Here is a 14,690-nt window from a genome sequence, read left to right as displayed (position 1 = left end):
ATCAGTAATCAACTTATTTGCCTTAATCAGAATAAGACAATAATATGATTGAGATGTTTACATCAGTTGCTTTTTGAATGTTCCTTTCATGATCCCGTTTTCCATGTTATAAAACATAAATCGATTAACGTGATTGCGTCAGCATGCTATCTTCATTTCCTCCTGAGTTTCATGTAATTTTGTGTGTTTCATTTTTAATGCGACGACTTTAACTGCAGTTTGGCACTTTCACTTTTATTCAGGAACATTTCATTCATCTCCCATGACAAACGAGATATTGGATGCGAATGAACTGCTGGAAGAGTGTTGTTTTAATGGAATTTAATACTGCATGCCGTATGAGAAAAAACCTCTGCATTTCATGATGCACGTGTTTGTGGTCCTTAACCCAAACGGTAAGTGCAGAGAATCGTGTCAAACAGCTGTGTGTGTATGGACTACCCTTTCGCAAAATGCGCGAAAATCCTACACGACGATAATAGTTTGATTAAGCTGTTTACATGTCTTTGCTGCACTTCAATAATGCGACTAAAATCGGCATACTCCACTTGTCAATGCGATTTCTGTTTAGTCCAATTATGACTTTAATCGGATTAAATCAATCAAAAATCGCTGTTTAAATTGTAGGCTCTTAATCAGAGTATGGTCTTAATCTAATCAAAATCGGATTATTGGTGTCCATGTAAACATACTCAATAAAATATACTGTGAGCAAGACCATGACCTACAGTATTACTTTAAAAATGTAATTAAAATTGTACAATTTAATTTCATCAAAAAAAAATACAACCGAAAAAGTAAAATCAATGTGCCGATACCGATCAATTAAAAAAAATAAAAATTATTAAAAGCCTTTAAGTTTCAACATCACCAGTCTTTAAAGGTTCAAGACACCATCTTTTTTTTAAAAATTATAACAGATTTGTGTGTTGAGCATGTTAAGACGTTAGCAGCTATCAGCTTTAATTGTGGAGAAAACTGGATAGTTTTGAGCTTTTTTCAGCTAATTTCCTCTTTCAGGTTCAAAATAATTTTTAGGGCGGAATCAAAATTGGTGACGTAGCGCACATCTGCCAGTGGAGTGATGACCGTTGATTTGTCGTTATTACTCACAGTGGAGTATTCTTATCCTATGAGAAGACCCTGCTTCTTAATTATTCATGAGAGCACGTGCTTTCCGAAGGCGAAGCAGACCTGCCAAGCTGTGAGACTCAATGACTGGGTAAGACGGTGTCCGCGTCCGGCACGGGTTGTATGTTTGTTTCCATGATTCACGGGGCTTGTTGCATGTTTTTCACTGTGATACTGTCCAGGCCGATACAGCAAACTTGGTTTGCAGCAAGCATTTTTGTCGAGAGCTATACAAGAACTGGATAATGGCTGACTTTGTCTTTTATCAGTTGAGTTTGTTACCATTCAGACATATCACCTATATTTGTGCTGCTGTGTTTGCCTATGTTTAAAATCCTCCAGAAAGAGACCTGCTGCACTGGTATGCACTGTGTCTGCATTTAGACCTGGGTATTGAGGAGGAGAGAGGTCTTTTCATTTATACAGTTTAAACATGATTATCTTTATAATGATATAACAAATTGTAGTTATGTGTATATGAAGTTTATGAACAAATAACATAAGTACGGGGCAATACATGACTTACTGTTTATTTCTTTGCATTTTAACTATGTAAACTATAAAATCTTGCGTCTCCTCATGGTTTTTTCTCACTTTGTGAGCCAACAGACAGTTGTTTTCCCCATCTTTTCCCCTGCTCTGTCAGCCACTCCTCCCTCTGCTGGCAGCTCTCCACACCCACCATGAAACATATTTATGAAAAAATTAGGGTAGACTTGAACTAAAAGAGGGGGGTTTCATGGCCCTTTCAACAATCAGGAGGAAATTTCTTTTCAAAATCGTAAAAGTTTGTGTCCCTACATTGAGATTACTCCATATTGATATAAAATGTCTGCTATTTACACACGTAATGCTACAAAATGAACATGGTGATGTAACATCCACAGCTTAGTTTATGTGACACTAAAATACACACAGTATGCATTAGCATGTCTGAAGACACATCAGTAAATCATGGTAGCTGCACTAGAGTCAATGATTGTGCTTATAGAAATGAAATTGAAGATCAAGTCAATAAAACAAACTGAAAGCAAAGACAAATAAAGAAAAGATGATCTGTAAAATTGTTTGACTCAGTAAAATGATTTAATGAAGTGGTTCCATTGATTTCCATCTGTAATATATAGCAGCTGAAGGAAAGACTCAAAAAGGTAATGCTTTCAGCACAGGGCTACACAGGGAGTAAATCCTCATGAGGTATATTGAGATGGACGCCCATATCTGGAGTACACCTAAAATATAGACATCACAGTGACAGTTACTGTATACAGCTTATACAACCTTAAAGGGACAGTTCAACCAAAAATGAAAGTTCTGTCATCACTTACTCATACTCATATTCTTATATGGACTTTCTGAACTTGTTATGCCATATATAAGTCATTTTATGGAGTATAAATTACATTAGCATTATTTAGAACACCATTAAGTCCAGTACATGCACTTAATATGTACATGCAACGCCAGAACAGTTAGGTTTAGAGGTAAATTTAGAGATATAGTATTTTAATACTATAATAATAGATTTGCACATGAAAAACAGGAATGTAAAATAAACCCATGTTGTTTTAAAACCAAATACTTAAAAGTACAGTCTAAGTACACAAACAGTAAAATAAAATACAACTACATTATATATATATATATATATATATATATATATATATATATATATATATATATATATATATATATATATATATATATATATATATATATATATATATATATATATATATATATACACATATACATATATAACAATCTAGATTGCACATTTAAGATAATGTAATCTGACTTTTTATTACTTTTGACAAAAACATATTACATGTGCTTGATGATATTGGGCCAAATACAAAAAGTAATAACAATCAATAATCAATAACTTTATTGAAAAAATCAATAAAATCTATAAGTTATTTAAAAACCAATCATTTTATTGAAAAATCTAAATCAAATCAATAATTATTAATAAACAAACACTTAAATGATTAAGACCCTTATCATACACCCGGTGCAAAAAGGTGCAAGACGTGTTTGGAGCGATTTGATGCTATTTTCAGACCAGCGCAACCCTAATTTTCACGTGTTGAGCCACGTTGTGTATATAGCTAATTCATTTGTGCCACTTTGCTGGTCTAAAATAGAGGTGTGTTAAGGTGCTTTGTTGGCGAGTTGCTATTTTAAACAACTGAAATAGATTGCGTCATTGACCAACTTATCGCGGGATTAAAATCCAGCGCAGAGTTATGCGCCTATGCAGGTCCAAATGCTTACACATTGCTTAATACACACGGGATGTACAGCAATACACAAATATCTTTACAAAAATGAAAGGATTAAAATGTTACAAAAATTATTATTTTCTACATAAATATAAAAACTACTACCTCCATGCCTTCTTCATATTGGGGGGCTTTTTTCAGTTTATTCATGATAATTTGAATTTGTATACTGTTATTATTATAAGCAGCGTTGTTATATGCATATTTATATTGTTTTAAATAAAAACAAGTTTAGATTCGTCCACCTGTCGGGTTTTGGAGACGTATGCTTCACCATATGGGGCATAAGAATAGAACGTGTTTGGATATATCTCAGTGTTTTGACCACACTTCGTTATTATTGCTCATTTATTCATTTGCTGGCAATTAGAACTGAATTTAGAAATAGTTTTGAAACAAATCTTTGCGCTTAACAAATTAAATTAAATATGTAGGGTAATGAATGTCTTCACTGGAGTGAGTACAACACCGTTTTCTTATCCACAAAAGTAAAGAAGTAAAGTAAAGATTAAAAAGTAAAGTAAAGAGAAAGTAAAGAGGCCGAATGGAGGAGGCTCGTGCGAGGCTGCAGATGGTCTGTTTAACTGTTTTCTCGCTAGCATAGTCCACCATGTAAATAGCAAATGCGACATGGTGTGAACTTTTAAAGGGAATGGGAGATGAGACGCTGATTGGTTTAATGCATGCTCAAAACACTGATTAACAGAATACGCACAACCCTGTTTGACCATCCGCATATTTTTCTATCCTTAAAACATAGAGCCCTTAATGTTAACTGATGATTCAAGTTAAATGATTAATTGTTAACTTAATGTCATGTTACCAACAGAGAATTTAGATTTGTTGTAAACTGTGAACAATATGCAATTGGGATGTTAAATGTTTGACATGTTAACATAAAATCAAATGAAATCTAAATAAACATTTTAGACATATTACAATTTTTTTTCTGTTTATTAATATTACATGGCTAAAGTCTTACAGGTTTAATTTAAGATTTTTAGAATTCTTAAATAGTGAATGCCTCAAGATATGATGAATATTTAGCTTTTTGTATTTTACAATAAAATAACTGTAAGCCATAATATCCAAAAAGTATTCAGTTAGACCAAGGGTGCCCAAACTCGGCCCTGGAGGGCTGGTGTCCTGCAGAGTTTAGCTTCAACTTGCTTCAACACACCTGCAAGTAAGTTTCTTGTATACCTAGTAAATGCCTGATTAGCTGATTCAGGCATTTCTAGTTAAGGTTGAAGCTAAACTTTGCAGGACACAGGCCCTCCAGGACAGAGTTAGACATTAGTTGTAATATTTAGTATTAAAGCAAAATACAATCTAATTATTAGTCCTATATTTTTTAAATTGGTTGACTGATTACATGAATCAGTTCATCAGTTAGTCCCACACACTATATATGGAAAAGAATCAAGATTTTTCTAGATTTATTAGGTATGGGTTCGAGAAAAATGTGAATATTTATTTTTATAATGGTCTGATAATATTTCTTCAAAATTTTAAATAAAAATATTTTCATTTAGAGATTTAAAATTTTTTTTTACTTGGTAAGAATATATATATATATATATATATATATATATATATATATATATATATATATATATATATATATATATATATATATATATATATATATATATATATATATATATATATATATATATATATATATATATATATATATATATTGCTTATCATTAAAAATCAATACTGAATTCCTAACTATTCTAAGGATGAAACATTTGTAATGTGTTGTCTAAACAAGGAATATAAACATTATATAAAATGACCTAAATGACAACATGTTATGTAAAACTTTAAAGAAAAATTATCTGTATTTTCAAAAATAAAACAAAAATTATGTTTTATACAAATACATAAGTAAATTGCAAGTGATATATTTGGGCATATATATATATATATATGGCCATAAACATGTTCACCACAGCCTGAGACAGTTTGTTTAAGACAGGAAACATGAAAAGTTTCTCTGCTGGGGCTCTGGACATCTGCAGATACTAAAGCCATGTCTCTGTCACGAGCAGAGCAGGAAATCCCAGATCTGTTTATCATTATCCCCATTTAATGGAAACCTTTATAATTTGGTGCTCAGTGTGACATGATATGCGAACACGCTAAATGTTTTTGCTTGTTTTCCATGTTCTTTGTCCCCAAGGCCAAAACACTTAAGAACCAAAAGTCCATATGAATAAATCTTAACTGTAACAACTCCCATGGGTGGCAAGAGGTTGTGCTTGCACTCGCAGGGCCTTGGAATAAAGTGTCCAATTGTTTTGGAGATATGACCGATTGTCATGGAGAGGAAAATGACATGCTGTTTTGGAACAGACTGTTGGGAAATGTGAAACCTTCATTAACCTTTCATGGGCGCCAGGGATTCCATGAATGTACAGCATTCTCTTGTTCTTCATTTATCTTTAAGATGGCCTTTAGAGTCTTTTCCAAAACTGTGTAATATAACACCATCTTCATCAGCCCAATCCTTTTTCCAAACCAAGCCTTTGTTTCAAAGTAGATAAGGTACCTCTTCCTCTAGCTTATCTGATTTTCTGTCAGATGTCCAATAAAGCTACTTGGGTTAATGAAAGTGTTGCTCAAAAAAAACAAAAAAAAAAACAAAACAAACAAAAAACAAGAAAAGAAATAAGAAAACTTTTTTTTAAATCCTTAACCATTTCTCAAACAAATGAAGCTGGGTTCCCAATTTTTTGTATAACAAGGATATAAAAAGTGTATATTAAAACATGATTTGTAGACCAGGAAAATGCATTATAAAATGACATAAAATCTTTATCTAAATAATTCTTTTATCATCTAATAATTTTGTGATGTATATTGTGTTATGTAACTGTACCAAAAAAATTTTACAGCCTAGGCTCACTGAAAATAAGTGCCTCAGCATACGTTTTTGCAAAATGTAAAATACGTTACTCTAGGTATGTTTCGTTATGCATTTCTGATGAAAAATCCCCTAGGGGGCGTTGTTAATTTTTTTCTAAAATTTGAACTATGATACTTAGCAGTCCCATTTCACAGGACTTTTTTCTGAATTTTGCGGCTAAAATGACTTGCTGCGGCTTTTCTTAAAAATTGCGGCAAGACTTTGTGTTGATCTGCTGTAAAAAATTATACTGCAGACAAATGTCTTTAATATATATATATTTATTACTCCTAGACCCAGACAATGGGTTCTGTGACTTAAATTAAAAAAATACTGTGTGTTTAAAAAAACTTGTATATTTATATATAAATTGTGTGTGCACAACAGCTCAAAGATTAAAATACACTGAATCATTGCACAGGTGGTCTCTCATGAAGGCCATCCCAGGAAAAAAAATAAAGTAATAAAATAAAAAGTGGTTTTGTTGTTTTTACATAGTTAAAGTCAGTTTAACTAATTTCACTCACCTTAAGTTTTCATAGGCTTTTACAGTCATTTTTGTAGGTAAATGCGAATTTGTATGTATACTCATATTTAACGTGTGCTGTCTACTTCGTCTGGTTAAATGCTAAGTTACAGACCAGCGTAAAAAGTATATATTGCCACCTACGATCATGATGTAAAATCATGGCTTATCAAGGGTTGATTGTGTCCACATGGCCTTTGTTTTGGGTGAATCAGTGTTGTGATGACAAGACAGAAAGCTTCTAGACCACGAATTTTCTGGAAAACTGCTGCATTTCAAAAAAAAATGCTTGATCCACAACCCTGTTCTTGGAGGCATACCAACAGTACATATTTTGGACGTCTCCCTTATAGTTTTACCTTGAATTTACATTGTTTTTATCTCTCTTGTTCACAACACCAGAAACGTTGTCCATATGGGGATTGACAGATGATTAAAAATCACAGACACCCCTGTAAATATTATTAGTGTGAAAAAGAACAAAACATACTGCCCTATGACATTCATTTTACCTAAACTGCAGTCAAATGTATGTTTAACCACGTTATTTTTTGCGGTTTCACAAAAATGTAGGCTGAAGCATATATTTCCAATGAGCCTGTGTTAAAGAAATACTTCGGAAGCCCATAGGAAACTCAAAACAGTAAGTGGAGGATGAGTAAATTATGACAGAATTTTCATTTTTTTGCAAGAACGATCCCATTAACATACTGTGTGTGTGTGTGCGCTATCAAAATGCTATAAATATAAAAATACCACAATATCACACTGATGGCTGTTTGATAAAAATAAATGCCTTGTAGTCTATAGGTTGAGCACCCGTCTAATTGGAAATTTGAAAGACAAGAATTATGTAAGTAAACAATGCCAGAATTTTCATTTTTGTCTGAGCTATCCTTTTACATGGCTTCTTAATGCATAAAATGAGCCATACTGGATGTTAAACTATCATGGGCTGTGTGCTGTCAGTGTGTTTGAGAAGGCTCTTGAAAGTGAAGTCCTCTAAGTGTTGCTGTTCTATATCTGTTTATGGGAGGGGTCGGGTCATACTAACACTGTTAGACATTTCGAGGGGTTTGTTGAACTTCCTTTCAAGTGGACAATTTTGTGAGAACTTTTCTCTGCGACTTCAACAGTGTTCTTATGTTTCGTTGAAGATATAAGTATTTTGAGTAATAAAGAAGCTGTTTGAACGAATAACTCAATGTCCTCATCCACTTACTTATCTGATTTCAGGAAAACATCTGGAAAGATCTCTCGCTTGATGTTTGGTCTTGATAGTTGCAGCTTCTGAATACTTTTCATTAGATCTTCATTTTTCTGCTCCATTTCCATTATCACCTCGAGAAAAAAAAATTCTTGATTCATTCATTCATTCATTCATTCATTCATTCATTTTCTTTTCAGCTTAGTCCCTTAATTCTTGATTGTACTTTTTAAAAAATAATGTTATTCTTTATGTATTCTTAAAAAAAAATTCTAAATGACAATATATTTTATTTGAAATTTGGACATAAAATAACAAATATAGATTTTTTTTTACTCAATAAACACCTAATAAATCCAGGACGTCCAGAGTCTCTTACTTTTTTCCAGCTATTTATATGTAAAGCTGTAAATATGTTCTAAATGTATAATGGTACAATTGTTATTATATATATGAGCGATATCACACGAGTAGCAGTGCGATGTGGCTGTTTATCGGCACTGGTGGGTCGAGTGCCTTAGTGTCCCATGAGTGATGACAGCCACATCACACTGCTACAAATGTGATATTGTGTTTATGCAACAGTTCGACGGCATAATCGTGTATATAAAAAAGAAAACCAAACATGGAGATTATCAAAATCCTTTTTGTATGAGGAACTACTTTCTTCCACCATTCATTCACATCTGAAGCTGACATCAGAACAGCAGAAGCCATTACTGATTCACCAACGTCCCTTTAGAGCTAGTGTTTAATGATTTTCTAGCGTAATGTCTAAAATGATGACAAAACAGGTGATTTTGCTCAGATTTTAAGATTATAAGGCATGAAATGCCATCAGTCTACAGAGATTTTCCCAATATTTCTTTGTTGCAATCGGGAGATCACAATAATGATCCCCGAAAAAGCCAAAGAGTGGCCAACACAAAATACACCCATTATCGATATGTGAATTGCATCTCACACTCAATACACTACAATTTTATGGTATAAATACAGTACTACAACATACAAAAAATAGAGATTGACTCAGAAAGACATTTACCACTTTAATAATGATTTAATAAGCTGTAGTTAGAAATTGTGCTGTTTTTAATCCTCTAAGGGCTTATTATGTGGTCTCTGTCGCCATCTTGTGGATGAATCGCTTCAATCGTCTTTGCTCAGCTCAATGACAGGCTAATGGCTGTCTCTCAAAAATTAAAAATATTTTAAAATAGGCACTATCCTTATAAATGAACTGCATAGTTGCAATCTAAACAACTACATTCTCAACTAAAAAAATCTTAAAAGTACATTATGTTGTTCAACAGCAACAATATTTGTCAAACTGTAGACTAATGGTGCTTGTCGCTGTATGTGGGCGAAGTAATACACAAGGGTGAAAAGTTAAGAGGCTGGACGAGTGCTGTTATTTGCAGAAAATCGCATGGCTATCAGCTAATCACATTCAAGAACCTGATTCAAATATAATATACACACTTATATATATATATATATATATATATATATATATATATATATATATATATATATATATATATATATATATATATATATATATAGAGAGAGAGAGAGAGAGAGAGAGAGAGAGATAGATATATATAGAGATAGATAGATAGATAGATAGATAGATAGATAGATAGATAGATAGATAGATAGATAGATAGATAGATAGATAGATAGATAGATATGTTATAATATTTAATATAATTAAATTAAAATAAATTTAGTAATCAAAAACTACATTTAAAAATTGTATAAAATGAAATTATTACCTTTCTGTGCAGATTAATCTGTTCTTTCATTTTGTAGTTCTGTGAGGTCATTAGTTCGACAATAGGAGGGATGTGGGATGCATGTTTCTGAAAATCAAACCACAAGGACAGGTTTTATAATGCTTTTTACTAGAATTGTCTTCATATAAAATACAGTAAATCTAAAAACTGATCTTTTTACCTCAGCAATGGCTGACAGCACTTCCTGTTCTCTTTGCTTTTGGCATCTCTCCAAACTTTCCATCTCTTTCTCAAACAGTAGAGCCACATCTTCTTGCTCATTCTGACAATCACAGAGAAAAAGTATATTCAAATAGTACTGAGGAGTACTTATGAGAGCTTTTTTTTTTAATAAATAAAGTATTTTCCTGGATATCATTTTGATTACTTTTTAGTCTTCACTCATCAGTTAGCATCAGTTCATTCAGAAATTAATTCCTGCTCATATTTTACCTGCTGCAGCTTTTTCAATTGGTCCAGCTTTCTTTCCATGTCTGCAATCAGCAAGACCTTGACTGGGAACTCCATATCTCTGTATGTTTTCAGGAAACGCAGCTCCTTCTGAGCTTTTATCACCTCTGCTTTTACAACATTCCACTGCTTCTGCAAACCTGCACTTATAAGAGAAGTCAGTTGAAATTTGATGATGCAGTTTATGTAAGCTTCACCATTGCAGCTGCTATACTATAAGGCTAAAATGAGTAAACCCAATTGTAAATTGTAGACACAGAGACATTATAGTAATAGAACAGAAGAGGGCCTCGTTCTACAGGAAATGTTTCTGTATGCTAGATTTTTATGTACCTCTGCTTGTAATGAATGTACAAAAACCAAACAAATGTTCGGAGCAAAAGGTTTTTCCCCAAAAGAAAATAATTCTTTTATTCAACAATGATTCATTAATTTTAACAAAAGTGAATTACAAAATCTCAGATAAAAATGTTTTTGTTGTTTATTTTGTTTTAGTTGTTTTTTAATCGTACATTAAATAATTCTAAAACATTTCATAGCTTGAACAAAAATATTATGCATTTACTGTGACACTGACGACTGAAAAATTATTCTGAAATTTTTGATTTGGAGGAATACACAGGAATAAACAACATTTACAAAACTATAAATATATAATACTGTTTTTTTCAAATCTAATAATACACATCAAATAAATGTAGCCAGCAAATTAATTATAAAGGAGTTTCTGATCACTTTAAGTCATGCAGTGTATGAACCAGGTATTAAAAATAATAATAATGTCAAAAGTTAAACATAACTGATGAAGTATACACCACTAACCACTGAGATGTGTGTGTGACATTTCCTCTGTAGCAGTCAAGTCTGCTTTGGCACTTTTAATAAGACGGTCATCCCATCTTTTCAAAGCTGTCATTGATCTCTAGAGAGAACAGAGGAGTTAAAAGGTTAGTTTATCCATTAATGGAAATTCTGACATCATTTACCCACCCTCACGTTTCCAAGCCGCATGACATTCATTCAACCCAGGCTCATTCTGATTACGTACGCCTATACACATTTCTGGAGACAGCAAAATATGTCTCAGGAGGTATGTTTTTTTTGCAGTTTTTGTTTTTGGGAATCCCCCAGAGGCTGCTATGTACACTTTTTCAGATCTCAAATTTCTCTCGCGAGGGCCACGTAAATCCACCAGTGGCCATTGACGACTGACTGACTTTCTGACTGTTTAACTGACCGATATCCCCAGCCACCCCCTTCCCTAAACCCAACTGATAGCATTTTAAGAAGCACCGATTGACCCGCCCATCCCCTTCCCTAAACCCAACATCAGTATTTTAAAAAGCAATTACGAAAAAAAAGCCCCCTGATTTTTACCACGTTTCAGATTTTACCACATTCTCACCGTTATTTACTTGTTTATTTAATTTTTTAGCTTCTGTTTTTGTCTTACCTCCTTTCTGGAACCAGTTTTCACAGGACTTGAACCTTGTTGTCGCGGTCAACTCCTCTCTGCATCTCAAGTCCACCGACGTACGTGCCGAGCTACCAGACAAACTGGTAACAGCAGGAAAGCTGTCCATATGGAGGTAATCAGTCAGCTGGTAAGCGAGAAAAGGAACGGCATCATACCGCCCCGTAGCTTTCGTTTTAAACACGAAATGCTGCCATACTGTACGTGGCTCTGGTTACATAATTCGCAATCTCCAGAAATTTATACAGGCGTACGTTTTCAGAATGAGCCTATGCTGCATTCATTCTTTAATCTAATTTATTTTATAAATCTTCAGATTAAAAATACATATTTTATAAAATCTCCTTTGAAATTCTGTTCATCCCAAATTTTTGAGAACCAAAGAAATGAACTGATCCCAGTTTTATAAAGAGATGCAAATGCTTTGAGTGCGCCAAAATAAAAAAAAAAGAAAACAAGTACTTCTTAGTTAAAGGTCTTAATCTGAAATAATTTATTTCAGATATCCAACAAACATTTATTAATGTTGTTGATGGGAATCATACATTAACATACTTTTTTTTCTTTAGGGTCTTGTATCCTTGCATTTAATAAATGAACAACAAGCCAACCAAGACCCAAATAAATATGAACTCACATCTGTGTGTGTATTTTCAAGATGCAAGAACATAAAAAAAATGTGTGACTACATCGAAGCACATTAAAGATTTGCATCAGGGCTGCAAGATATTGGAAAAGATTTAATTCGATATTTAGTTTTTCTGCTATAAATATTGAAATATACTGTTTAAACTATTTCACCAGATTACTTTAAGTGCTATTTAGAATTTTTTTTCTCATTTAGATTGATTGAACTAATTCTGTAGGGAGGTGAATGGTTCACAGAAATGTCAAAAATTAACTAATTACACCCAAAGATAACAGTGAAATAAACAGTGTTTTATGGTTTTTGGGGGAATTAAATAGTAGTCAGATGCAGAATTTCAAAAATCAAATGTAAAATAACACTGCAAAAGTCTTTACTGCATAAATAAGTCAAAATTATTCTTTATTAAAGTTACAAATGGTTACATTTCTTGTGCCTGAACACTTTGAATGCAATCAGGCCTTAAAAAAACATGTGCAAATGAAAAAACCCACTCCATTTTAGTTAAACTCTGCATTAACTACACAATTCTCATGTGTCCTGTTTCTCCTGGTTAACTATAATCATAGCTGAACATTGCAGATTGTGCGATGTGACTATTGCGGATATGCACTTTGTGATATCGATGCTAAAACGATATATTGTGCAGCTCTAATTTGCATCAAAATAAGATAAACGTTTCATCATTCTCTCATGTTGGAAATCCATGCCAAAGTTGTTGTTTTTTTAATCTGTGGCACACAAAATATTTACAACACTTTATAATCTTGGGCTGAAACCACTGGAGTTGAATGCGCAGATATTTATAAATTGGGAGGTGCAGAAATCTCTCAGATTTCAATAAACACATCCTCTTTGTGTCTTGATGATCAAGGGATGTCAGAGTTTACAACAAGAGTGCACCCCACTGCTCACTGAAATCTAAAAAATGTAATACAGCCTAGCTCACCCTCATTTGTTGACTATGGATGAGCAGTTCATTGGCTTTGTAGACTGAGTTTCTGTCTGTATCCACAATGCTTCTGGCCACCTGCAGGTTTCTCTCTTGAAGCTGTTCACAATGCTCCTCCAGATCCTTTACTGCTTCTTTCCTGGACCTGATGAGTAACTACAACAGACTGCAGCTGTTGACATGGTATATATACCAAACTAAACACAAGTGAACTATAAAAGTCTTCTTTATAGTACACACCATCAGGGTTTTGATACTATCTTTCCTTTCATGTTCAACTCTTTCTGTTGTCCTTCTTGTAAGGAGTTTGGGGAGTGTTGTGAAATCATTGTGGACAGTGTTTTGAAATTTCCCTGTTTATAAAGTAGAAATGACACAATAGTGCATTAGGATAGGTGTGCCTTGGGATAGTAAAAGCATTATTTAGTGATTATATAGTGATTTTTAGCCATGTTTATACCTGGTTTTACAGTTGGAGATGGTCTTATTCCTCCTTTTTTAGATGATATGTCTTGTTTATGAAGAGGAGCTGCCCAAAGCAGGTGTTTGGAACTTGTATTTCGCTCCCATTTTCTGTAATCCTGGGATAAAAGCATTTCAATTGAAAAAAGTGTTTAGTCAGGCTCCTTTTTTACTAAACTAAATACATTAAGACTAAACAAGATGTCCTGCAAACCTTCACAACATGCCCGAATACTATATTATCATTACAACATATAACGTAAACATTTTGTCATACCACAGAATGAAGACTCAACATATCTCGACCAATCATTATGAAGTTTTCTTTACATGCTGAGTACGTTTGTCGACAAGAAAACTCATGGAGAGACCAAACAATCCCAGCATTCCGCAAGTTTTATCATAGCAACCGAAAACACAGACTGCGAAACACTCTGGCGCCATCTAGTGGACACACTGAGCATGCGCGTGAGGAAATTGATGGAAATTTACGGTTCTTTTTTCTTTTTTCATTATTCATTTTCTTTTCGGCTTAGTCCCTTTATTAACCAGGGGTCGCCACAGCGGAATGCATCGTCAAACTTATCCAGCATCTGTTTAACGCAACGCATGCCCTTCCAGCTGCAACCAATCACCGGGAAACATCCATACACTCTTATTCACACACAAACACTACGGACATTTTAGCTTTCCCAATTCAGCCCATGTCTCTGGACTTGGGGGGAAACCGGAGAACCCGGAGGAAACCCACGCGCACACGGGGAGGACATGCGAACTCCACACAGAAATGCCAATTTTCATTATCTACCATATAATTATATAGATAAACTTCTATTCTTTA

General features: G+C 33.6%; 1 protein-coding gene across 1 annotated transcript; it reads right to left on the bottom strand.

Moving 5' to 3' along the window:
• Nucleotides 1-2,234: 2,234 nt before the first annotated feature.
• Nucleotides 2,235-14,228, bottom strand: c11h20orf96 (chromosome 11 C20orf96 homolog). The gene is made up of 10 exons (XM_056468618.1): nucleotides 14,127-14,228; nucleotides 13,848-13,968; nucleotides 13,628-13,740; nucleotides 13,385-13,543; nucleotides 11,138-11,237; nucleotides 10,298-10,455; nucleotides 10,026-10,127; nucleotides 9,845-9,931; nucleotides 8,082-8,200; nucleotides 2,235-2,363 (listed from the first exon to the last, which is right to left on the bottom strand). The coding sequence occupies exons 1-10, from the start codon at nucleotides 14,160-14,162 to the stop codon at nucleotides 2,303-2,305; spliced, it is 1,056 nt and encodes a 351-aa protein (XP_056324593.1). The 5' UTR covers nucleotides 14,163-14,228; the 3' UTR covers nucleotides 2,235-2,302.
• Nucleotides 14,229-14,690: the final 462 nt, after the last annotated feature.

This window comes from Danio aesculapii, chromosome 11 (genome assembly GCF_903798145.1).
Source record: "Danio aesculapii chromosome 11, fDanAes4.1, whole genome shotgun sequence".
In the NCBI taxonomy this organism is placed as follows: domain Eukaryota; kingdom Metazoa; phylum Chordata; class Actinopteri; order Cypriniformes; family Danionidae; genus Danio; species Danio aesculapii.
This window is presented reverse-complemented; position numbering and strand designations above follow the sequence as displayed.